The sequence below is a fragment of the Poecilia reticulata genome, linkage group LG7 (assembly GCF_000633615.1).
Source record: "Poecilia reticulata strain Guanapo linkage group LG7, Guppy_female_1.0+MT, whole genome shotgun sequence".
Classification (NCBI taxonomy): Eukaryota; Metazoa; Chordata; class Actinopteri; order Cyprinodontiformes; family Poeciliidae; genus Poecilia; species Poecilia reticulata.
In genome coordinates, this window is record NC_024337.1 from 8,553,919 (window position 1) to 8,578,824 (window position 24,906).

The following is a 24,906-nucleotide window of genomic DNA, read 5'->3' on the forward strand; positions in this document are numbered from 1 at the left end:
CTCTTCTTCAGCTGCAGAGTTCTTTGTCCATCTCCGTCTTGGCTCGAAGCTGCCTGAAGGATCCAACCAACGATTCCTCTTTTGTACCCACCTTATAAAGGGTTTATCCACCTTTTGTTGCATTTGCATTGGCTAGCTTTGTTGCTGTGCCTCTCATTGGCTGACTGCTTGGACAGATGATCTCATATCCATCACCTTGGAGACCTCAAGACCTGATGTCTGTTTCAATGATCCCCGAATTGCTCAACAGTCCTCCTACGTCTGTTGCCTGCCCAACCTTTTCTTAGGAAAGTTAAAGTTTAGCAATAAGGCCTTGGTTACCTCTGCTCTCCTATCAGTTCCTCTTTCCCCCTGACCTTTCACCTACTATCTACTTTCAACACAACATCAGTGACCTTTAATTACAGTTACACATTTTACACCATTTCAATTTCAATGTCAAAATCACATTTATAACCTTTTAGTTTCTCTGGTTTAACATTCATTTATGTTATAATAACCTATTAGTAACTCTTATTATAATCATAATGTGAGTTATTACAGACACTTCTGACAAGAAACCAAGAATATCCATTATTCTAATTATCTGATACCAAGTTACAGTTACTTGTTTCACCTTTAAGTACTTCCACAAGTGTAAGAGTAAGTGTAAATATTCTTATTAATCAAACCAACATCAACCACTGGTTAAACCAATATTAATTATTGGCCTAATTATAAGTTATTATTATTAATTTAAGTATTTCACTCTGGGTTTTATCCAATTACTCAACATGTTTAGATTTTATTCTTTAAACCTTTAATGCTTTAAAATAAGGAATGGTCAGAACTATTTTTATACTGATGCAGGCTGGAAACTTCCCCTTTCTTCAGGAAACCAGCTCTTCCTGTTTCATGACTCTCTTTCTGCCTGACTCTGATTTTTTATGATTAAATAGAAAAAAGTAGAATTAAAGCAAAGTTTGCAGGACACAATAGCAATACACACAACCAGATTAATTTTATTACTGTCCTACTCTACTGTTGGGTCTTGTGTCACCTGTGTACTCAATTGTAAARGTAACTTTATTCATTGTTATTATTAAACTAAATCTCCAGCATGGGGAAGTGGGATGAGCTCCACTTTTCTTGACACCCCCTCCTCGAGGTCAGACCTTTCACATGCTGGGAACCCAACACCCTCCTGCAGGTCTGCGTCCTCATCCCCTTGAAAGAGAAGATGGCCGTCTGGGATGTGAAGAACCTCCATCGTCACCAAGGCCCAGCAATCTGGGATGTGAAGATTCAGATCCTCAGTTGTCACCAAGGGCTCAGCAGTCTTCAAAACTCCACTGCTCTTTGACACCCCCTCCTTGGAGTTTTGATGTCTCTCAGGAAGTGACGAATGTCGAAGAGAACCCAGGTCGCTCTGATCCTTTAACAGTGACAAAAAAATCCTCCGCTGGATGAACTGTCGGTTCTTCAGGATGTGGAAGATTCCTTAGGGACAGGTTGATGGGCTGACGCAAAAAGCCTCAAAAAAAAAAAAAAAAAAAAAGTTTAGCAGAGCAAAGCAAAATGCATAAGCAGCATGACGCTTTATCCATAATCATAATCCTTTTCCGCCGCTGGGGTCGTTAAAGGGGTACTGGAGTTGTCGGAGGCAACAGGAAATGTCCAATTTTAAAACTGCAGCGTTTTGGCCTCCTCATCAAAACTTACAGCGCTGAATATCCAGGATAGGTGTTCTGAACATCAGGATGAAACAGTTGCCAGGGCCTGGGAGGGAAGTGTTGACCCTTTCCAGGTTGAAGTTTGATGAGGAAGAAAAACAAACAAAACAGTTATTCTTTTAGATGCACTCCGTGTAGTCCACAGGTTGCTTCAAAGTGTTAGGTGTGACTTCAACACTTTGTTGCAGGATTGATCTTGGTGGTGGTCTATGTCGCCACTCCTTCCTCACGACTTCAGTCCTTTTTCCAGTTTAATCCATCCATTTGTGACAGGAGTTTTTCTTTAGCATAATCCAATTTCTTCAGGGCCCTCCCAGTCCTAAGCCTTGAAGTTGTTCTTTGAATGGCAATCATCCTGTAATATCAATCAATCAATCAAATTTTATTTGTATAGCACATTTCAGCAGCAAGGCATTTCAAAGTGCTAATAGTGGCCAGTCTAACACAGGATGACATGGTGCTTGATTCTTGCAATGTTCTGGTTCGCTGTAGCTAAGAACTGGCTTGAGCACTGACCTCGTGGACCCCTTTCTTCATAAGTAGTACTGTTTTACAGTGCAGTACTTGCTTCACAAAATCCATTCTGTTGAACTTCAGCTTGATCACCGTGGCTGTCAGCCGATCTTGAGCTTTAATCCAAACTTTCTGCCCTGTTTTCAATGACCTTTCCCTCTCTGGGCAAAAAGGAGAAGTGCCTTCTCCTCCCTGCTTTCCGTGCCGTGAATGGAGTTCCTCTGCAAGGGAAGACCTGCTCTTCTACAGCTGTCACTGTTACACCATGTCCATCAGCACCAAGAGCTACTCCTCACCTCTCTTTTCTGTTATCCAGGGGGTCTCCTACATCCATGCAGACTGAACCCCTGGGTAATGTGCTCTTGATGAACTACCCTTCCATCCGCTGCCCTGGGAGCCCTGCGTATGGACCACATACTCAGTCCCGCAGCTGCATCGGATGGTCTGAAGGGGATGTCCAAAGGTTTTGTTCCACCAGTTCCTCACGTGTAGGTTGTACGCCTGCATGTTCTAGGGCCTCATGCACGCCTCGCACGACCCCATACACGTGCTCTTCTGGAACCTCCCTTCCCTTGGGAGTACTGTCCCACTTCTCGATTCCGACAAAGACAACCTTCCTTTGCTGGACATAGCTGTCCACCTCATCGTCCCCACACCAATGAGCTCCCTCATGCGTGTGCGCTCTCTGATACTTGACCTTGAGCTCCAGATGCATTTCACCACTTCCTTGTGGAATTGCTTGCATCTTCTGGACGTACGACCGCGCATCGTCCTCAACTTCCTGTTTGTCTTTGTCCTCGAGTTGCTTGTCCCCAAAGCCTCTCTTAGTACTTCAGAGCAGCGATGGGTCCAAGCGGCTTTGGCTACTAGCTTCACTGATTGACGTGGTCAATTGTCCTCAGTAAAACTCCCCTCACCCACACGCCGTGCAGTTACTGCGAGGGTGGTGACTGACGGCCTTTCAGTCACCGACAACTCTACTGTTTCAATGGGTTTCCATATATCTCCTGAACTGACCAAGCACCTTCATATGCGTCCTTGGAGCTTCTGTACAAGAAACCTTCTACAGCCTTCTGGATTTCTCCAGAGAGAACTTTTCAGATACATTTTTTTCCCCAGCAGAGATGGATTTTGAATCAGTTAAAGTTGTAAAGGATATCTTAAAGTCCACAAATTTCAAAGGGTCACCTGAGAATATGACAGGTACAGGAACAGGAAGGCGACTTCAACTTAACGAGCTCGTTAAGGCTTCAGCCAAGTTTAAAGCAGGAATCTCAGAGCAAACTTGAGGTGGTAGAATTGATGCAGCCCTTGCAGTTGACTTTCTTTGGCTTTTTAAAGGTTGCACTGATTTAACTTCAGGCTTAGAATCAAGATTTTCCCCTTTCTCACCATCCTCAAGTCTGCTATTAACATCAACCCGAGCTGCAGCCATTTTAACTTCCATATCTGTTTCCATTACCTTTAACTTGCTCTTCTTCTCAAGTTGCTGCAGCACTTCAGCCTCCTTCTGCTTCATTTCTGCCATAATCTGGGACTCATGATATTTCCACTCACATTCAAGTTTACTGACTTTAGCATGTTGAGCTTCAATCTCCAACATGGATCTAACTTGAAAATTTTTGGCCACAAGATTAGCTTCTGCCATTACCCGCTCTTGAGAAACTTTGGAGCTGGTAGTTGATGAACCACATGTACATGAAGAACTTTCAGTAAAGGCATCTCCAAAAACAGACTGATATTCATCTCTATTTAAGATTTCTCGCACCCTTTCCTTTTCAACTTCTTGATTAAATTTCTCTTCAACAATATTCCCTTCCAAACGCTTACACACAAGATCATAAATCTCATTTGTTAATATAGTACAGGCATCTAGTTTCTGCACAATATCTGGAGTATTTAAAGAATTACGTTGAAGAAACTCATTCTGTTTCACTTTATCTAGACCGTTTTGGACTTGCTGATTTATTTCACCAAATTCTCCTGAGAGCAGAAACTTTTTAATTTCTTCCTGGCTTCTCTGGCAATTTGTTTCCAAGATACATAATATTTAAGAAATGCCTTTGTTTGTTTTGCAGATTCTGCTTCTCTGTACTGCTCTTCTTTTTCAGTTAACTTTCTTGTGTGAGGACCTGAAACCAACTCTTGTCCTTTTGGCTTTACTTCAGCACACAAATCTTCAGCAGAAAGTCCTTTTTCACTTGGCAGTGACATCTTAACTCTTTACAATGACCTAAACTTTACAGTGAAATTAAACCCACATTCAAAGATACTTGCAAAAAACACCATTCCAATATTTTCTTTTTTTTTCTTTTTTTAATTACATCTGTAACATCCTTTATTTAGAAAATTCATTTTAAATAATTTATAATAAATGGTCTACAAATTTGAATAATTTAAACTTATTTTAATGGCTCACTATCCATTACAACCAGGTAGTGGTTAGTGGACAGCTCCGCACCTCTCTTCACTCGAGTGTCCAAGACATACGGTCACAGATCCGATGATACGATGACAGCCGATCATCGAACTGCAGCCTAGGGTGTTCTGGTGCCAACTGCAYATATGGACACCCTTATGCCTGAACATGGTGTTCGTTATGGACATTTCGTAACAAGCACAGAAGTCCAACAACAGAACACCACTCGAGTTCAGATCGGGGGGGCCGTTCCTCCCAACCACGCCCCTCCAGGTCTCACTGTCATTGCCCACGTGAGCGTTGAAGTCCCCCAGTAGAACAAGGGAGYCCCMAGGAGGGGCACTCTCCAGTACCCCCTCTAAGGACTCCATGAAGGGTTGGTAATCTGAACTGTTGTTCGGCCTGTAAGCACAAACAACAGTCAGAACCCGTCCCCCCACCTGTAAGCGGATGGACGCTACCCTCTCGTTCACCGGGGTGAACCCCAACGTACAGGTGCCAAGATGGGGGACATAAAGTATTCCCACTCCTGCCCGGCGCCTCTCACCGTGGGCAACTCCAGAGTGGAAGTATGAAAGAAAGTATGGAAGTGAAGGACTTCTTGTCTTGGGTATAAATTAACTTTACTCTTTTTTTTGTTTATCTACAATTGCCCTAATACACAGTTTTAACCCTTTAACTGCCCACTCAACCATTTGGTTGAGCACATTTTGGGTCTCTATATCTCAATATGAGGAGTGCCTAACTTAGCTTAACCTGATTGAGCCATCTCTGCCACTTGCTTGAAGTATGATATGCTAAAGAAATTAACTAGAGGGCACTGTTTCTTTAAATAGTATTCTTTTTCTTCCCCTCTCCAACCAGGAAGTCGGAAACACAAAACTCTTGTCACAAATATCGACTGGTTGTGGTGAAACTTTGAGAAGTAGGAATAGTTTTCTACTTCTATAGTGTTATAGACCTTAATAAACAGAATTATGTTGATACCACCTAAAAAGCAAAATTAAAGGTCTAATAATTTTTTTAAAATGCGCTCAACCAAACGGTTGATTTGTCACTTCATGGTAAATGTAGCAAATTAAGCAAATGTAGTTGACCACGCAGTCTTCTTGCCCTTGTACCAAAGAATCCTAAAGAATCTAATGGTGATCTGAGCGATGGTGACCAAGTAGAAGATCCTGATTATCAGCCCACACAAGCAGATGATACTGGAGACTGCTCTTTTGAATCCCTGGATGAAGAAGAGGCTCCCTCAAAAAGCATATCTTCTACACAGCCACCTCGTAAAAAGAGCAGGAAAGGGAAACACACTAAAAACTGTTCCCTTGGAGCAGCCAAATGACAATGCCGACCCAAGTTACACCTCAGGCTCCAACAAAAGCACAAGAAGAATCTGGAAGTAGGAAGACATTGATGAGTTCCAGGTTCTTAATTCAAGATTTGAACCCCCTGAAACTGTACCCTCACCTTTCCAGTATTTCAAAATGCTCTTCACTAATGAGATGATTGAACATATCACACATCACACCAATTTGTACTCTGCTCAAGACTTGGGGAATCCAATCAAGCCCTGAAGAAATGGAGCATTTCCTAGCTATCCTTCTTTTTATGGGTGTTTTCAATTTCCCGTCACTGGAATGACTACTGGCACCATGAATCATGCTTCAACCTGATCGCTGACACTGACTGAAGATGGGGGAAATTAATAATGCAATATTTCCTTGTTCGACGCAATGTTTTCCTTGATTGAAATTAAAAACCAGTGTTTTGTGGCATTTTGACAGAAATAAACTGTATCCAATACCCCAGACATTTTTTGTTATTTCTTTATAAATTAGCATGTTTTTAAAATTTATCTACTGTACTTGGTATTTTTATTAAGTACCTAAACCATTAAGTGACATCTCAACCATTTGGTAGAGATCAATATTTCAAAAACCACAGGGTCTGTTGAAAAACTATTTTTTTGGTTGTGTTTATGGATCACCCTAGGGTAAAAGAAATGCAAAGAAAAATTTTTCACAGGTTTTTTTCTTGGTGTGGTTGTCAAAGGGTTAATAAGACTGTGTATCCTGCTTGTTGTTTTAATCTAGAGAAGTGTATGTTTTAAAAATGAATGAGACGTCCCTCTGTGCGGTCTGCCCCTTGCAGAGCAGCAGCCAGCCAGCCAAAGCGTCCCAGCAGCAGCAGCCGTCATCCTCCCCCACCCTTCTGTCCAGCCCCAACCAGAGCAGCTGGGAGGCCCGGCCCCTGCCGGCCCCGGCGAGGCCAAAGGTCAACAGCATCCTCAACCTGTTTGGCCAGTGGCTTTTCGACGCTGCTCTTGTTCACTGCAAGCTGCACAGCGGCCTGAGCCGGGATCCCAGCATGACTGGTAAGCAGGGAGCCTCTGGGCTGCGGCACTTTCAGCTGATTGCATGGTACCAGTCTGCGTGTTATGTTGYTGTTCATTAGTGTGTTTATTTTTTCTGTTGTGATGGTGTTTTGTTTTTATCATGAGTTGTTGGGATTTGTTTTCTTTCTTTCTTTTTTTCACTGTGTCTCTGAATCTTTGTTGTTTCTGTGTGTGGAGGGCTTGGTTAGAAGCGGCCACAGATAAGATTTCTATCTGATCCTGATCCATTTTGCATCAGACAGCTAATCTAAACCTGGCTAATGCTACAACTATATTCTATGGCTTTGGTTTACAGTGACGTTCTCTTAAAAATCCTCAAAAGCACTTATTGCTTTTAGTTTTACTAAGTAATTTGGTTTCATCATTGGTTCTTCTTAACTCTTCTTTTTGGTGTAATGTCCTGCACGTGTCTACCATGTCTGATATACTGTCCAATACTTTCAGTGGGTCAAAAGTCGTGTATCAAACAGAACAACTAAAAAATATCGGATCTGCTTTGATTTTTGTCTCTTTTCACTATTTCTGTTATCTTGCAGCCTCTTTTATCCAAATTCTCCTTTCTTATAAATCTTGTAAGTAGGAACGGCAGCTTCTTTTCCTCACTTGATTTGCGTTTCTTGACAAATCTTCCTGCTTTTCAGTTGAATTTCTCATGATCATTGCCATTATCACCATGGTTTCATGCCCCCTCTCTTTGTCATATATATAAGTTAAAAAAGACCACCGGCATTCGTTCAACGCTTTTCCAAAGGTGATGAAATGGATTTCACCTACTGACCATTTGTCTCAACCATAATGTCTCCAGTTTGTTGACACCATTTCCCCATTTCAGTTTTTTTCTTTTTGGTTGAGTCATGCTAATCTATTATTGCGTTTCAGACCCTCCCTCTACTTCTGCATTAATGTTTTGGTTTGTGTAATTTTTATTTTTATTTTTTAAATGTGTTCAGTTTGAGTTGTGTTTTTTTTTTTTTTTTTAATTGGCTTGATGCCTCGGTGCATGAAGTGAATGATCTGTACTTCAGGTGATCCCCATGTTAACTGCGACATCACAAAAAGCTGACACAGGGATTTTGCTTTTCCACTTTGAATGACCCAGTTTAGCACAACTTACACTACATGTAACACAGAGGTGCAGCTTGAATGGCAAACTCTTTGTGTCAGATTTTCCTTCTTGAATGCTCTTGAAGAGGAGTGTCTGTTTGGAGTCACTGTAGTCTGTTTTTCCTTCTCTTACCTCAATAAATGTCTTTTTATTTGCTTTGATGTGTTGGATTTCTACGGATGGCTTTTTCCATTCAGCTGTAATAGATCTGTTTGTGTTTGCCTGTCTCTAATACCTGCATGCTTTTAAGAATGAGCACATTGCTCCGGTCCTCTCATTCCCTGTCTTCCTGCTCGTCATAGCGATAGCCACTCAGATGGGCCTGGAGCTGAGGAGGAAGGGTTCCCAGATGTCCACCGACTCCATGGTGCCCAACCCGCTGTTCGACATCAACGAGTTCCCCGAGAGCTATGAGACAGGACGAGCTGAGGCCTGCGGGACGCTCTGCCGCATCTTTTGTAGCAAAAAAACCGGAGAGGATATTCTTCCTGTTTACCTGTCGAGGTGAGGAAACGCCGCAGCCTGAATGTGTGCTGCGTTCACATGCAGTCTGTACAAGTTTGAAAGGTTATGGAGGATTTTCTTTGGTTTGTATAAGGGTGATTTGATGGAGTGTTTGGGCCAGATAAGGAGATTTTATTTAAATTACAAGAAGATAATATTTCCAGAAGAATGTCATAAAATTACTGTTTTAAGTAAAATTTTGTTTCGTGCAAGTGTTATCAAATTACGACTTTATTCTTCTAATATTACAACTTTATTCTGGTAACATTTATTCGTGTATCATTTTTACTTTTTTGTCATATGACTTCTTTGGTCATATGAGTATGACTTCATTCTGGTATGAGTTTATTCTTTATTCCTGTGTATTATGACTTTATTCTCATAATTTTATTTTTCTTTCTCAGTCGGCCAATCGTAGTGTGGCAAAGAAATATGAAGATTTCTGTGTTTTGTCCTTTTCCCTAAAGGACAAAAAAAATTAATTGATGTTTAATAAATGTAGCCTCATCATATCTTATCTAAAAAAAATGTAACTCATTTTTGGTTTATGGACTGATTTATAAGAGCTCTGCCTCACTACTCTTTTTGCATCCTGGTCTACTTAACACTCTGGTTGAACTGAATCAGAATGTGGTGGTAAATAAATCACTAAAACTGCTATTTTTCCGTTTTTTTAAATTATTTTTTTTATTTCCGTTATTTAACCAGGTAAACCCCATTGAGATCCAGATCACATTTTCAAGAGGGACCTGAAATGAGATCTGGATCTTAGGTCTTTTTTTTTCTTTTACCAAGAAGGTTAGAAGCTACACCTTGGTGTGCTCATATTTAGCCTAAGATGCCTCATCTAGTTGATGCTTCTGACATCATCATATGTTATGGATTTTAATCTATAACATATTTGTTTTAGTCCAGATGTCTTAAAATCTTTACATGCATTTGCATATTGATGCCACCCCCATAATGGAAGATGTTCTGCTGTTCTTCACCTCTTTGTGCAGGTTCTACATGGTTCTGATTCAGGGTCTCCAGATTTCTGATTTCATCTGTAGACCCGTTCTGGCTTCTATCATCCTCAACTCTTCATCTCTTTTCTGTACTGACCTGAAGGGCATCAATGTGGTGGTGCCCTATTTCATTGCTGCTCTGGAGACTATTGTGCCAGACAGGTCAGACTCTACACCAGCAAATATTTACTGTTTCTAACTACCTTTGATCTTACTCTTAATGGTGCTATAGGATATTTTATATTCTCATCCTGTTTTTTTTTCTTTAGGGAGCTGTCAAAATTCAAAATGTATGTAAATCCTACAGACTTGAGGAGGGCTTCCATTAATATCCTTCTTGCAATGCTGCCTCTGCCACATCACTTTGGCAACATCAAATCTGAGGTAAACTCTCCACACTCTGCCTTCTGCTCTCTCTGGCAAAGCTTTTTTTATTCATTGGAAATGTATATTATTTTTTGTACAATTTTGACGTAATTACTGCTTTGAATATGTTTTTTAGCAGTTGGTCTTTTTTGAATCCGTATACTCAGGTTAAGGATTACTCAATTAGTTGAAGATTATTTCAGTAATCAATTCATCACAATTAATAATTTCAGACCTAGTTTTCATACAAGCTAGCAGAAATCGCTCTTCAACATATGCGAATAACATCTCTCATGCTGGTTTATGTCCTTTAGGTTCTGTTGGAGGGAAAGTTCAACGAGGAGGACGGCTGGCCTCATGACCAGCCCGTCTCCTTCCTGTCTCTGAGGCTGCGTCTCGTTAACGTCCTCATCGGAGCTCTGCAGACCGAGACCGATCCCACCAACACGCAACTAATCCTCGGTAAAACCTCCTTCCCATTTCCATGTACATGGCTAACCTACACCAGGGTTTTCCCCAGAAAACTTGCTAAGCCCAGTGGTCGGGGTCCTGAGGCGGTCCACCGGCAGTCCACCGTGTTTTTGTATTAAAAGATGTTAAGGTGACAGGAAATTTTAAAATATCACTCGGTAATTATACGTTACGGGAAACACCGCCAGTAAAACACTACTTAAACCCACAACTAGTCTTAAAAACAACAAATCAAAATATACAATTAAAATGAATATCAATTATTTGCACCTTTTGTTTAATGCAAATTAAGTCAGCAGCTCCATCAGGCCCCCCAAGGCTTCAGGGGGCCCATAAATGCTAATATTTTAAAACAGACCACAGATACATGAATGTAACACTTGTTTATTGAGATGATCAATGCTGCTAAATTTGATTCAATTTCAGCATACATAAATTAAAAGATTTTAAATTGTTTACCATTTAAATGTAAGATTTTAAGGAGCTGGCAAGTTTACTTTGTAGAAGTTCAGAGACCAATATCCATAGTTGGATTGTTTAGTTACCATAGCGACAACCTGATGCTGTGAGTTTAATCTTTAAGTTTGAGCTCTGTTTGTTCACAAATACAATTTACAGGGCTTAAAGAGATTCGCCGGGGGCCGTGTTTCCAGCTTTTGACCAAACGGTCCACCTCAACCAAACTGTAGTCTCAGGGCTTAAAGAGCTCCGTCTGGGGGCCAGACTTCCTGCTTTTCAAGCAAAGCGAGCATTATACCAAACGGCCCGCCTCATCTAAACTGTAGATAATAGACAAAGATGTCTGCCAATCAGAGTTCTAGCTCCGGTGTTCTAGACCAATGACTGTAAAACGGTTTGTAGAAAAGAAGCGCATGCGATCGGTTCGGCGGTTAAATCAAATGCGATATGAAAGAAGATGGAGTTTGTCTGACCCGGTAAAGAAACACGTTTACTTGAGAAAGGAATTGCAAACAAGTGGCCCTGGGCATGGCTAGAGGAAAGAGGACAGGAAGCCGCTGAGCAGTTGGTGTCACAAACTCGCAGTACCTGGAGCTTGTTTTTGTGTCGTGTGCCATAAAAAGCTGCTGTATGCTATGAGTTGCAAGAAGGCTCTCCTGTGACATGATGACATGATTTAGACTAGTGGTTCTCAACGTGGGCGTTCAGAGGACGGCAGGGGGCGCTGGCGGAAATTTTTATAAAAGGGGGCGATGGGATGCCTTTGGGGGGCGTTTGGTCGAAGGTAAACTTTACACCTTAAATGCACAACAATGCCAGTTTAGACTTTGAGCAACTTGGTAAAACTGTATTTTATAACATTAAATCATGCCTGGCTGCAACAGTATATCTCCTTCTAAAAAGCTTTGGAGCTGATGTCACAGCGTATGACGTTTACGTCGCTCGGCGCCATGTTTGCAGCCCACAGACCAAAACAAACTAGTCAGAACACCGGTGTTTTTATTGTATTAACGACCGCAGCAAAGTTGTTTTGCAAATTGGATACTGGATATTCGCCCTCCGCGGAGTCAGGGACGTTCAGCTCAAGGTTGATCCGATTTATGATCGCTTATTTCGGCCAGCTGTTCTCTACCGATGCCTCCTGAAGCGCTCCGAGTTTCACATAGGAACCGTCAATTTCCGAACACTCCTGTAGATAAATGCTTTGTCTTGTGACCAACTAATACAAAAAGTGATAATTCATGCTATTAAACGAGGCACACTATCCTCTATAAAATGTTTGTCATATTCAATATTTTAAATATCTCAGAGGACAGAACCTTAACTAAAGAATTAACCTAACCAGAAACACTATAAAGGACTGAAAATAAGGAAAGCAATAATATAATTCTAACTACACTAAATACATCAAATAATATCAAAAGAACCATAAAGGGCTAAACCAGGGGTGTCCAAAGTCGGTCCTCTAGCTCCGGCATCCTGCACGTTTTAGTTCTCTCCCTTGTGATAGCAACAACCTTTTCAGCTTGTCAATGTTCCTTACGCCATCTAACGAGCCATCATTTGATCCAAGTGCGTTAAACCAGGGAGAGACTAAAACATGCAGGATGCTGGGGAAGCAGGACCCACGTTGGACACCCCTGGGCTAAACTAAAGTGAACTAAAACATGAGGCTAAATAAAATGAAAAGCAAAACGTACCCAAGAACCCAGTGTCCTGACAGATGTCTGATTATATAATTGTTTACTTTAATCACATAAAATGTTTGTTTAAAAATATAATCTATCACGTGTATGTTTATTACCTGAAATATTTTAAATATCAAATTAAATGTGATTAATTTCTTCACCTGTTTACATGCAACTTGAAGTGCTTGAATCAAATGTTTCATGAATGTTTACCACCTTAAATTTATAGCTTTGGAGCTGACGTCACAGCGTATGACGTTTGTGTCGCTCGGCGCCATTTTTGGTGTCCACAGACCAAAACAAACTACTCAGAACTCCGGTGTTTTCATTGTGTTACCGACTGCACTGAAGTTGTTTTCAAGTTGGATACAGGATATCCCGCGTTCCGCCGAGTAAGGGGCGTTCAGCTCAAGGTTGATCTGATTTATGAACGCTAATTTCGGCCAGCTGTTCTTTACTGGTCCCTCCTCAAGCGCTCAGAGTTTCACATAGGGACCGTCAATTTCCGAACCAAACACTCCTGTAAATAAATGCTTTGTCTTGTGACCAACTGATACAAAAAAGTGGTCATTCATGCTATTACACGAGGCACACTATCCTCTATTAAAATTTTAAGTCATATTCAATAAATATCAAATGTTTTCTTCAGTAGCTTCCAAATCGTGTCCCATTACCTCAAAATCTGTGTGAAATTGTTCTACTGAGTCACACTCATCTTTATTACATTTTAACACTTTATATATATATTTTTTAGCTATTTCTGTAGTCAAAATTTTGTATTTTCCTTAATAGCTTCTAGGTCATGTGACCTATTAACTCAAAATCTGTGTGAAATTATTCTACTAAACTATATAGATTAGGCATATTTTTATTCCATTTTCACCCCTTTTTTTATTTTTTTATTTTTTTTACCAAAATTATATTTTAAAAAACATTAAAAACATATTCATTAAATGTATTACTTCAGATAATCATCACTTGTTACCCGTAATGTTCAATTGCATAAAATTCTAGGACAGGATCTATTTCACTACATGTTCACTTACCTGAAATATGTTAAATACAACAAATATTTATTAAAGTATGATTTATTTCATAAAATTTGTCACCTTTATTGTTTAATTACACGTTAAATGTTTAAAGATGGGCTCTTTCATCTGGTTTGTGTCATGATGTGGCGGTGGACACAAATGCAACAGGCAGTAGACTTACTTTATGTGGATATTATTTTAATGAACTAAATAAACTAACTAACTCCAAAATCCAGGGAAAACAAGGAAATCCTAAACACAATGAAACAGGAGACATGAGGGATAATAAACGTAACAACTGGCAACGTGGTGAGCAGGATAACAAGCTGGACTGGTGAGTTGTGACTGAAAAAGAGGAGCTGCAGCAGTGGGACAACGGCCTAAATGAGAAGAGTGACAGCAGGTGTGAGTAATTTGGCACAGGACCTGCTGAGGGCTGGGGAGAAGGTGGAACAGGGAAACTAAGGAGATCTGCTGGGACACAAACGGGAGGAAACGGGGAACTGAAAAATACTTCTAATACAAAAGACACTAAGAGTAAAGAAAACCTGATGAACTAGAAGAGAAAGATATGAGGGAAACCAGAACTAAATAGAAACAAGGCTGATCTAATAATAAGAACTAAGGAACACAGAGCTAGAGAAACTAGAAGATCTAAACAAAGAAATAACCCAACTAGAATTACTAAAGAAAGATACAGACTCAGACATGGAAGAATAACTGAACCTATGGTGATCAAATTAAGAAATAAACATTACTAGAAACCAGTCATTAAAGAAGGCTTGAGATTAACTCAGACAAACAAGGAAAAGCAATAATATAATTCTAACTTCACTAAATACCTCTAATAATATCAAAAGGACCATGAAGGGCTAAAGTGAATTAAATCATGGAGCTAAATAAAATGAAAAGCAAAACAAACCCAGTGTCCTGACAGATGTCTGATTATATAATTGTTTACTTTAATCACATAAAATATTTATTTAAAATTATAATCTTTCATTACATGTATGTTTATTACCTGAAATATTTAAATATAAAATTTTTACTTAAAATGTGATTCATTTCTTCACTTGTTTACATGCAACTTGAAGTGCTTGAATCAAACGATTTATGGATGTTTAATGCATTAAATTATTGAATGAGAAAAAACAGCCGCTTCCAACTGTATTTCAACACAAATGGTTCCTCTTCAGTCTGCAGCCTTGCTGAGCTCCTCTCCTGGGTTTCCTCCTCCTCAGCCTCTCCAACCTGCTCCTCTTCTATTGCCTCCGCTACTGTGTTTTTATTATTTACCTCTTCTGGGGTAAATAATAAAAATAGTCTCTGATGTTGTGGCGTTGACCTCAGTGACCCATATTCAGCGCTGGACCCCAGTCAGGATTGAGCTCATCCATTTCATACGTCGGTTTGCCTTTAAGAGGACATATCAGAACACACATCAGTATTAATACTGTAAATTTGATAACACTACTAAAATGGTTTACTTCACAATAATGTAATAACCTCGATGTCCACTGACAAAACTCGGACTACGCTACCTAAACAATATTGACCCGACCTAAACAAGGTTGACCCGCTTAAATGAACTCAACATAAACTGAACATGACACTCAGACAAAATCATAGCAAAAAATTATGACACATCAACAGAGCAAATTTAGACACTCACCAGAATGGAAATGTCTGGAAGAAACTTGTAGGTATCTGCGGTGGCGGAGCTACACTTTTAAAGTCATATATTTAAAAAATAACCAAACTGAATAAACTGAAACTGAATTGGGTTATTTTTTAAGCCCCTCTGTCATTTGACATGTTATAATTAACACCTTTGACTGGCGCACATGGAGACATGACAGACTTTACGCAGAGTTCATCACAGAGGAAACTAAAATCAATCAAATAAAAGATCCTTTCTGAATATCATCTCATGGACACTGAACTAAATGCGTCTTTCTGACCGGGAGCTGACAGCATGTTGAAGAGTTATGGACACCTTGGTTAGGAAGCTCTGTTGTGACAGGTAATTTGACAGGTAACAATATTTCGGGTCGGACCAGAATTATTTGCCTGATGGTGGTTCGGGCTTCTAATGAGTTTACATTTAATGAGTTTGGAGCACACAGAGAAAACCTAAAGAGAATGTTATGATCTACTTATTGTAGTTTAAGTAGAGGAATAACAGCTGACTGTTGAGAGAGGAAAGAAATTAAAGTGCAGATCCGTTAGAAACAAGCGCAGAGCGCTGGACAATAAATGCTCCACGGTTACGCTCCAATTAATCACACATGAGATGACAAACGCCAAATATACAATATATAGTTACACTGCTTACGTTAATGGTGTTTTAAAAACAAAACCAGTAAAAACTTAACTGAGTTAATATGTCAGATTCCCTCCTCAGCCTCGTCTTGATAAGAACAGAGAGCAGTTCGCTGGTTTCTGTCCAGACTGTGATGAAGCGCAGCTGACACTTGGTGCTCAGACAGTTTCAACTTTACGCACAGAGAACATCGTGGAGCTCATTATTAATCAGACTAAGAACAATATCTGTCAGAGAATCATCTCTGATCTGGACGCTTTAACRGACCAGAGGCTYTGGAGCGTCCAGCAGCTGATCCGCTTCTGCTGGTTTTTTCTCCCGCTGAGGGAAGTCAGTGCGGGATCAGGAAACGATCAGAGTTCTGTCGTCTTCTAATCACGTCATTTTGTGAAATGTTACCTGATTTCAAAAACGTTCTCACAGAGAAATAATAAATGTTTCGTTTGATGACTAGAAATTGGAAATTAAATTATTTTTTTCTTTGACGGACAACGAAAAAACTCTAGCGCAACCTCTGCTCCAAACTACGAACATTGTCGGCCCCTCTTCGGTTTTTTCTCTTTTTTTTCTCTGGAAAGTATTATAATTCCTCAAAGGGGGTTGATGTAAAGCTACTACAGCTTTACAAGAGCTACCGCACCGCGTGAGGCAACGCGCAGAGGCGCCAGCGGTGTGATTGGTCCGGCTTTAAATGCATAAACTATAAACCTATCTTCTATAAATATAACTTTTAGGAATAAATCTGCTCCGCCAGTGAAGCGCTCAGAGCAACAGAGATGCTTGCAATCCGGCTTAAAAAAGAAAAAAAAAATGTTTTTTTTTTGTTTTTATTATTGTTATTATTTTCCTAAAAACATAAACAAGAAAGGCTTAGCCTGGCAGTGGCGCTAGTAAAGGATGGCGAGCTGCCAGGTCCACTGGGGGGATTCCTGTATACAATTATCTCTTGTTGACATTTTTATTTGTGTGTTTATTATTATTATTTTTCCATCCTTCTCAGGTGCGATGCTAAACATCGTCCAAGACTCTGCRCTGCTGGAGGCCATAGGAGCCCAGACTGAAACGGTAAGGCTCAGATCAGACCCGTTCTTTTCTCTTCAACAACTGGTCCACTGGATTCGTCAAGATGGCTGCCGTCCCCCATTTTTCAGGGCAGCATAGATGGAAGCCATGTGACGCTGAGAAGTCAGAGTCACAGTCGCACCAACAGTGGCATCAGCTTTAACAGCGGCGGCAGCACAGAGGCCACCAGCCCAGACTGTGAGCGTCCGGCGCAAGCGCTGCTCCGAGACTACGGTGAGACACGCAGCCAGCTAACTCACTGACCTTCATCAATGATGCTCACTGAGGCTCGCAGCAACACCAGACTAACATGCCTGTTGTTTGTAGCTAACGTGGTTAAGGTGGTGTGCAGAGTTAAGAAGCGCTGGGTAAAATGTCTTTGTAGGTGATTCATTTGTTTGCTGTGATATAACAGTTTCAGACAATTTTTCCAACTTTGTTATTATTATTTTTTTTCTAAATGACTGCTTGGAGTGTTCTGGTCTGATTAAAAGTAGGGCTGCAACTAATGATTATATTAGTGATCAATTCTGATGATTAATTAATTAATCACATAAGAAAATTGGCACATTTCGTTTAACCAACTCAGCTTATTTTATACAATATTAGAAATACGTGAGAAAAAAATACTAATGATTAAATTTATTTTTTTTWAAATTGTCTCCCTGAATTTTGGGCCGTAACTAATGATTATTTTAGTAATCAATTATTCTGAAGATTAATCAGTTAATTGGACTAAAAGACTTTCACCGTCTGCAGATTTTTCATTTAACAAATTAAGTTTATTTTGTACAATACTAGAAATGCATAACAAAACACAAATAAACCAGTAGTTTTTTTCCTTAAAATTAGAAAATGAACATTTTATTGTCTAAATTGCAAAAACAAAATGTTCTTAGGGAATAGTTGTTTGTTTGTAGCAAAAGATGCATCTGCAGCTAAAACATAATTCTAACATCAACATGTGAAAAGCTCGGCCATTTCTGCTTGACTCAACATGAATATAGTGTAGAACGGATCTGTTGGCTGTTTTTGGAGTAACCACTTAATATTTGGTAATCAAAAGATGCTTGATAGATTTATTTTATGAATTTGAACCAGATGAAGTTAAAACTTTGTCACTTGAGTTTTTTGCAAAGGTTTTTTTTTAAATGTTGTATGCAAAATGTACATATGTTTTTTTTTTGKKTTTTTTTGCTTAACTTCTGCTCTATGTTCTTTAACCAAATGGTCTTTTTTTCTCCAGGTCTATAAACTGCAGTTAATGATTAATTGATTACCAAATTAGTTGACGATTATTTCAATAATCAATTCAGTACAATTAATCCAATTACTTGTTTCAGCCCTAATTAAAGGTTATTTAGAGATGATCTTTTCCCTCACATGACTGAGTGATAAATTTTACTGGCTAGATGAATCTAACAGCTGTTATTTGTAAATGTTTTAGATATTAATTAAGTCATTTCACATTAACCAATAATATATCTGCTCCCATTGCTCAGCCCTGTCTCTTTCTGTGTGTATTTTATATCTTTTCTCTACGTTTACACTTGTAACTAATGCTATGCAGTGTTGAGATGTTGTTGATGCATGATGTTGTTCTTTTTGCTAAATGGACCCTGAGTGTTTCTCCTGTCGGACCTTGTGGCGGTGTGGCTTTAATCCCTTCATTGTTTCTGTTTCGCGGTGTTTGGTATTTCGGGGTGTTTTATGGTCTAGCTCTTCCAGATACGGCTGCAGGCCTGCTGGTGCGCAGCATCCACCTGGTCACACAGAGGCTCAATTCTCAGTGGAGACAAGACATGAGCATTTCTCTGGCTGCCCTGGAGCTGCTGGCGGGACTGGCCAAGGTAAGAACAAGCTTTTAATAGGTGTTACTGCCGGTCGGTCTCTCTGCTTCAGAAGCAAATGAACTTTTGTTCACACCTCTGTGTGAGAACTTTAACTGAGAGCTTTGATGGTTCCTCTGCAGAGCCATGCATGTTTATTTAAAACAACCATTGGACAGTATTTCCAGTCTAACCAGATGTTTGGGAGGAATGCAGGACGGTGACATTTTCTACCATCACAAAAATAAACATGGTAGAGTGTGTGAAACTGCAGCTGCTTTGCTTTTCAGCAACAAATATTGAGACTGGGAGGTCTGTGTTAAATAAAGGATGGAAGAGTGGGAAAGTACCTCATGGCAACGATTAAGTATAAGTATCTTTTTCTTTGCTAAAGATCAGTTGTAGCCTTGTTAGTGACTAAGACATCATGAGTCCTGAAATATTGGAGTGTTTTGAATTTAAAGACTGGCAGCTTCTTTCAGAAAACTGAAAATGACAAACGTGCAATGCAAAATCAAGCGGCCATCTACCTCACCCCCAGACACTCTGTGTCTTCATTAGGTGAAGGTGGGAGTGGACTCTTCGGAGCGTAAACGTGCTGTCAGCTCCATCTGCGGCTACATTGTGTACCAGTGCAGCCGGCCGGCCCCTCTGCAGTCCAGAGACCTTCACTCCATGATTGTAGCTGCCTTCCAGTTTCTCTGCGTGTGGCTCACAGAGCACCCCGGCATGTTGGATGAGAAGGTGCGTTCAAAGACGCACTGAAAAAGTTTTCATCTTTGCTCAGTCTAGATAGTCGGTGCTGAAAGTTTCTTGAACTGAAGCGCATTTCCATTTATCTGCCAGGATTGTTTGATGGAAGTGTTGGAGATCGTGGAACTGGGAATCTCTGGGAGCAAGTCTCGCCATGAGCAGGAAGTGCGTCACAAAGCGGAGAAGGAGCACAATCCAGCTTCAATGAGGGTGAAGGACGCCGCTGAGGCCACGTTGTCATGGTGAGATGTTCAGTGTTTGCGGTATTTGTAAACACTTTAGTCACTCCGACCTCAACACTCACTGTCTGTCTGACTTTAGGACTGCTGCTAATGATTATAGTCTTACTATCCTGATACAAAAAGTGACTGGAAATGAAGTAATGAAAATGAAATGATGCTGTTGTCTCTTTCTAGGCTAACTTGTCAGCTGATTGTGATAGATTGTATGTATAACTGTCATTTCAGAAATGTTGTAAAGAACAAGCCATAGAACAAATCATCAGGTTGACTTTGTAAAAGACTTAAGAAAGACAATAAAACTTTTCTTTTCTTTATGTAATCAACGTTTTTTTGTGTGTGAATCCTATTAGATTGCACTGTGTTGCTTTCACTGACACACGTCTTTGAATTGCTTTTCCTGCTGGTGTTCCCCAGCATCATGCAGGTGTTGGGGGCTTTCCCTTCTCCGAGCGGACCTGCATCCACCTGCAGCCTGCTGAACGAAGACACTCTGATACGTTACGCCAGACTGAGTGCCACAGGAGCCACTAACTTCCGCTACTTTGTCCTGGACAACTCTGTGATCCTTGCCATGCTGGAGCAACCTCTCGGCAATGAGCAGAGTCGGTGTCGCAGCATCATGCCCCCATCTTTGTTTTATTGTTACAAATGATTTGACCTGCTTTTATTTTAAAACATTATCGCTGAGTTTAAAATATTAGACTCACCGAGAATCAAACAGGTTTCAGCTTGATCATCCCTGATTGGTTTCTGGCAGGATGAAAACTCAAAAATTCAATCTTTTTTTTGTTTAGTAAACACACCATACATTAACTACCAGGTTGCACTGAAAGCTGTTTTCATTGTGAATGCTGTTTCTCAATAAAGAAGAATCAAAGCTACCTTCTCTGAGTTAGTCAGATGGAGGTGTTGAAAGGGTAGTGAAATCTATATAACATCAGTTATTGACCATTATAGTTGTATTAATATCAGGTATTGATATTAATATTGATATCAGTGCACAAGGTTTTCTGTAGAAAACTAGCTAAGAATTTGAATGATGTTCTCCTCAAGTGATCAACCCGTTTTATTTTCTTCACTGACTTCACTGACATTTCTGTCCCTGCAGATCCCAGTCCGTCTGTGACCGTTTTGATCCGAGGAACAGCAGGACGACACGCCTGGACGATGCAGCTCTTCCATCAGCCAAGAGGGGCTCGTGCCAATCAGAGGGTCAGATCTCATCAGAAATTACTGTCAAACTTCGGTGTCCATAGTAATGCCAACAACTCCAGTCTGAATCTGTCCACATTTCTCCTCCCATGGCAGATGTTTGTTCCTGAGAGCCGCCCAACGCCAAATGACGATGTGGGCATCAAGTACAACGTGAAGCAGAGGCCTTTTCCAGAGGAGGTGGATAAGATCCCTCTGGTCAAAGCCGATGTCAGCATTCCAGACCTGGATGACATCGTCAGTAAGGAGGTACGTTATTTCATTGGATCGCTTCCTGTTTACAGTTTCATGCAAACTCTGCAGATCTGAAGGTTAACTGTGGCTGAAAACCAGCATGAAGCTGATTGTTGTTGTTTACTGTACAAACTCAGGTGGGTTGTTTGGGCTATGAGGATGATTCAGCAGCCACAAGTTCACTGATGTGTAAATACGTAAGTTGTTGAAGACAAACAAAATTCACTTGGGTGAAAAACAAGCAGGTGAAGGTAGTTGGGTTAGTGTAACTGGTTTCTATGGTAATCCAGTTCTTCTTTAGCTTTCTGGAAGTCCATAATCAGTTGACATGTTGTCATTTTGAGACAAAGTTAACAGAGAAAGCTTCACAAGTCCTGGATAAAGATTAATTTCTCTGAATTTCTGTGCAACTTATTCTATTCATTGTGCTGTGATATAGATGAAGGTTTTCATGCATATTAACCTGAGGATGAGGTTCCTGTCCTGGTTGTGGGAGTCTTACGGTGAAGGTTTACCAATCAGCTGCCGGTTGTCCAGTTCCTGTTTTGTTTTTTGTTTTGTTTTACCACATCGTCTCCTTTCCAGCTGGAAATTCAGCACAGCAAGCTTCGCAGTCTGATGGCCAAGCAGATAGACTATGAGAACACTTTGGAGCGGCGCAGCGAGGAGCTCTTAAAGTCCAAGACCTTCCCAGACCCTCAGACGGAGTGCAAACCTCCTCTGCCCTCGCAGGAGTTCCAGACAGCACGCCTCTTCCTCTCTCACTTCGGTTTTCTGTCTCTGGAAGCCCTAAAGGTCCGTACAAACACGTTTCCCCTCCCTCTCTTTTGAAAACTCTGCCGTTACTCGACCAGCTTACCACCTTCATGTCGCTTCTTTCAGGAACCCAACAACAGCCGTCTACCTCCTCATCTGATCGGCCTGGACTCGTCCTTGCCGGGTTTTTTTGATGACGTCAGCTATCTGGATCTGTTGCCCTGCCGACCGTTTGACACTGTCTTTATTTTCTACGTGAGAGCGGGACAGAAAAGCAGCTCTGAGGTAATGAACAGACTTCCAGACTCTGCAGGTATTTTACTGGCACCTTGAAGATGTGCAGTTTGAAATTTTATAAATAGATTTTGGCGTTGGTTGAAAATAAAATGGTTTACAACTAAAAGTTTGTTCTGGAATGAACTTCCAGAAAACTGCAGAAATGCTGCAGAAACACTGAGTGATTAAAAACCCACCTGATCAAATATCTGCCTTTGATTCCTCACAACTGGAACTTTTGTGAATTTATTTGATGAATACTTGTTTGATGATTTTGATTATGACATTTGACAAATTGTATTCTTTGTTGCTTATTTTATGATTATTATGTTTATGTATATGTTTATTATGTTTTTATGGTGTTAAGGTCTTTGAACCAGGTGTTTGTTGTATTATTTAACATGATAAAATTCTTATCATAAGCAATTTGATTTACTGTTGTCAAAAATAAATTCCAATTAATGATGTTTAAAATTCCTAAAACTGTTCATACTGTTGGTTAGTTTTATTATTTTCTCCACTCATTAAATATCAGTAAACATGATTGAATGCAGTTACTGTGTGCGTTAGTGAAATGAATCACACTTCTTTATAAATGTGTGTGTTTATCAAGATCAGTGCTGGAACTTTACGTCCATGTCGCTCGGCCTTGTTGCTGAAAATATGAAACACAAATGATCTAGACTTGAAAAGGAAGTTTAGCTCTTCACTGTGGTTCTAGCTGGGCAGACAGATTTTTCTGTTTAGTTAGAACATCGATGCTGTTTTTCACTCTGTTTGCAAAATGATTTTCTGGTATATTAATGTGCATCTCCATGGTGCTCAGATTTTGAGAAATGTGGAGTCGTCAGCTACTGTCCAGCCCCACTTCCTGGAGTTCTTGTTGTCTCTGGGCTGGCCTGTGGATGTGGGCCACCATCCGGGGTGGACAGGCCATCTGGACACCAGCTGGTCCCTGAACTCCTGCTTTGACAGCACTGATCTTCAGACAGGTCAGCTTATGAACAGTTCCAAACGCAGCAACTGATGCTGTTATCTTCACCAAATGACGGTTTTTGTTTTCGTCAGAGGAAGCAGCGAGCCCCGAGGACACGGGAGGTTCTGTGTTCAACGGAGAGAAGAAAGTTTTGTACTACGCTGATGGTCTCACAGAGATCGCCTTTGTTGTTCCCTCTTTAACAGAAAATTCAGGTTTGTGTTCAGAAACTTCTACACAATTGAGCTTTAGCTGGCGCTAGCCACTTTACAAATTAATGTAGGCATGAAAAAATTTAATTTAGTTTGGAACTTTACTATTTCATTGTCTGAGATCAAATCTATTTGTTCCTAAAAAATATATTTATTTTTAGATAATGGCCTTTGTGATTACATTGTCACATCACAGCTGCAATTTTCATACAACTTATTCAACATTTTGGTTTTTGAATTACTGACAGAACAATACACACTCATTGACAGACTAAAAATGGCCGTTTGGCCTCCAGATCTCTTTATTTGAGTGTTTTCAATTGGATCTAAGTTTGGTTCAGATGCCGAACAATCCACAGAAATCCCTGTTTTCTGGAATTTTGTAAAACAAACTAAAAAAAGATCTGTATTCAATTTGGTATTTTGATTTTCATTTTTGCAATTGCGCTGCAAAAACACAACATTTTAACTTGTCTTTTTGTCTAGTTTCTAGTTCAAATATGTTAATACACTTACAATAACAAAACAAACTGAAAGGTTTTCAGCAAGATAAATAGGCCTGTTTTAAATCTATAATTCTTGAAAATGAATTAAAAAAAGATTAGTAGTTTCACTGGCAAATTTTTTAACTTAAAGCTGGAAAAATATCTCTATAAGTGAAAAAACTTCCTGTAAAATTACTATTTTTTAAAAATCTATTTTCAAGACTTAATGACTTATAACAAGCATATTTATCCTGCTGAATTTTTTTTCCAGAGATATTAAGAGGATCYCTGAAGTAAAGCTAATCTTAGTTCCACGGTATTAAAATGTTTGAACTAGAAACTGGACAAATATACTTAGTAAGATTTTTTCTTTTTTTGCATCGTGTGGAAGTGCTTTCTGTTTTGGCTCAAGTTGGCCTAAAAACTAAGAGAATAAAATGGTACTTTGTCACACTGCGGTGTGGTTTGTGGTAGAGGGACAAAAAAGAAAAGTTTATTTTTTTCTACTCAAAAGTTCATTAATTTTTGAGGATAAAGTCTGGAAAGATTCAAAATCACAATTTAAAAATGATCAGGAACCAGGACCATCACATGTGAAGTAATGAAAAACCAGGTTGTTGAAAGCGACTTTTCTGGGTTGCTATGTTGCAGAGGAGTCGTCTGTGCACAGTGACTCCACAGTGGAGGCAGACACCAACACAGACCTCATTCCTGGAAAGCAATCTAATCTCACACTGGAACTGTTCCCCAACCACTCTGAGAGCCTTGAGTCCGCTAAAAAGGTAGCTTTGCATTTTGTCTGACTAAACAGAACCTCTACGACAATGTCACAGAACGTAATTTAACTTTTTTTTTTTTTTTATGTACTCATTGCCT

The 24,906-nt window shown here is 40.0% G+C and overlaps 1 protein-coding gene across 4 annotated transcripts in view; it reads left to right on the forward strand.

The window, feature by feature from the left end:
* Positions 1 to 24,906, forward strand: part of LOC103467108 (Ral GTPase activating protein non-catalytic subunit beta) — a 48,696-nt gene that overhangs the window by 18,850 nt on the left and 4,940 nt on the right. The window contains exons 9-28 of one of the 4 annotated variants that reach the window (XM_008413186.2): positions 6,796 to 7,018; positions 7,576 to 7,611; positions 8,447 to 8,648; positions 9,650 to 9,817; positions 9,925 to 10,039; positions 10,336 to 10,483; positions 16,994 to 17,058; positions 17,145 to 17,289; positions 18,775 to 18,905; positions 19,446 to 19,628; positions 19,731 to 19,879; positions 20,294 to 20,481; positions 20,988 to 21,091; positions 21,188 to 21,340; positions 21,463 to 21,522; positions 21,911 to 22,120; positions 22,208 to 22,366; positions 23,184 to 23,349; positions 23,426 to 23,548; positions 24,682 to 24,812. In XM_008413186.2, the coding sequence (XP_008411408.1) occupies positions 6,796 to 7,018; positions 7,576 to 7,611; positions 8,447 to 8,648; positions 9,650 to 9,817; positions 9,925 to 10,039; positions 10,336 to 10,483; positions 16,994 to 17,058; positions 17,145 to 17,289; positions 18,775 to 18,905; positions 19,446 to 19,628; positions 19,731 to 19,879; positions 20,294 to 20,481; positions 20,988 to 21,091; positions 21,188 to 21,340; positions 21,463 to 21,522; positions 21,911 to 22,120; positions 22,208 to 22,366; positions 23,184 to 23,349; positions 23,426 to 23,548; positions 24,682 to 24,812 (2,859 nt within the window). The remainder of the gene's footprint in view (positions 1 to 6,795; positions 7,019 to 7,575; positions 7,612 to 8,446; positions 8,649 to 9,649; positions 9,818 to 9,924; positions 10,040 to 10,335; positions 10,484 to 16,993; positions 17,059 to 17,144; positions 17,290 to 18,774; positions 18,906 to 19,445; positions 19,629 to 19,730; positions 19,880 to 20,293; positions 20,482 to 20,987; positions 21,092 to 21,187; positions 21,341 to 21,462; positions 21,523 to 21,910; positions 22,121 to 22,207; positions 22,367 to 23,183; positions 23,350 to 23,425; positions 23,549 to 24,681; positions 24,813 to 24,906) is intronic. The other 3 variants (XM_008413187.2, XM_008413189.2, XM_008413188.2) reach the window with 3 other exon arrangements.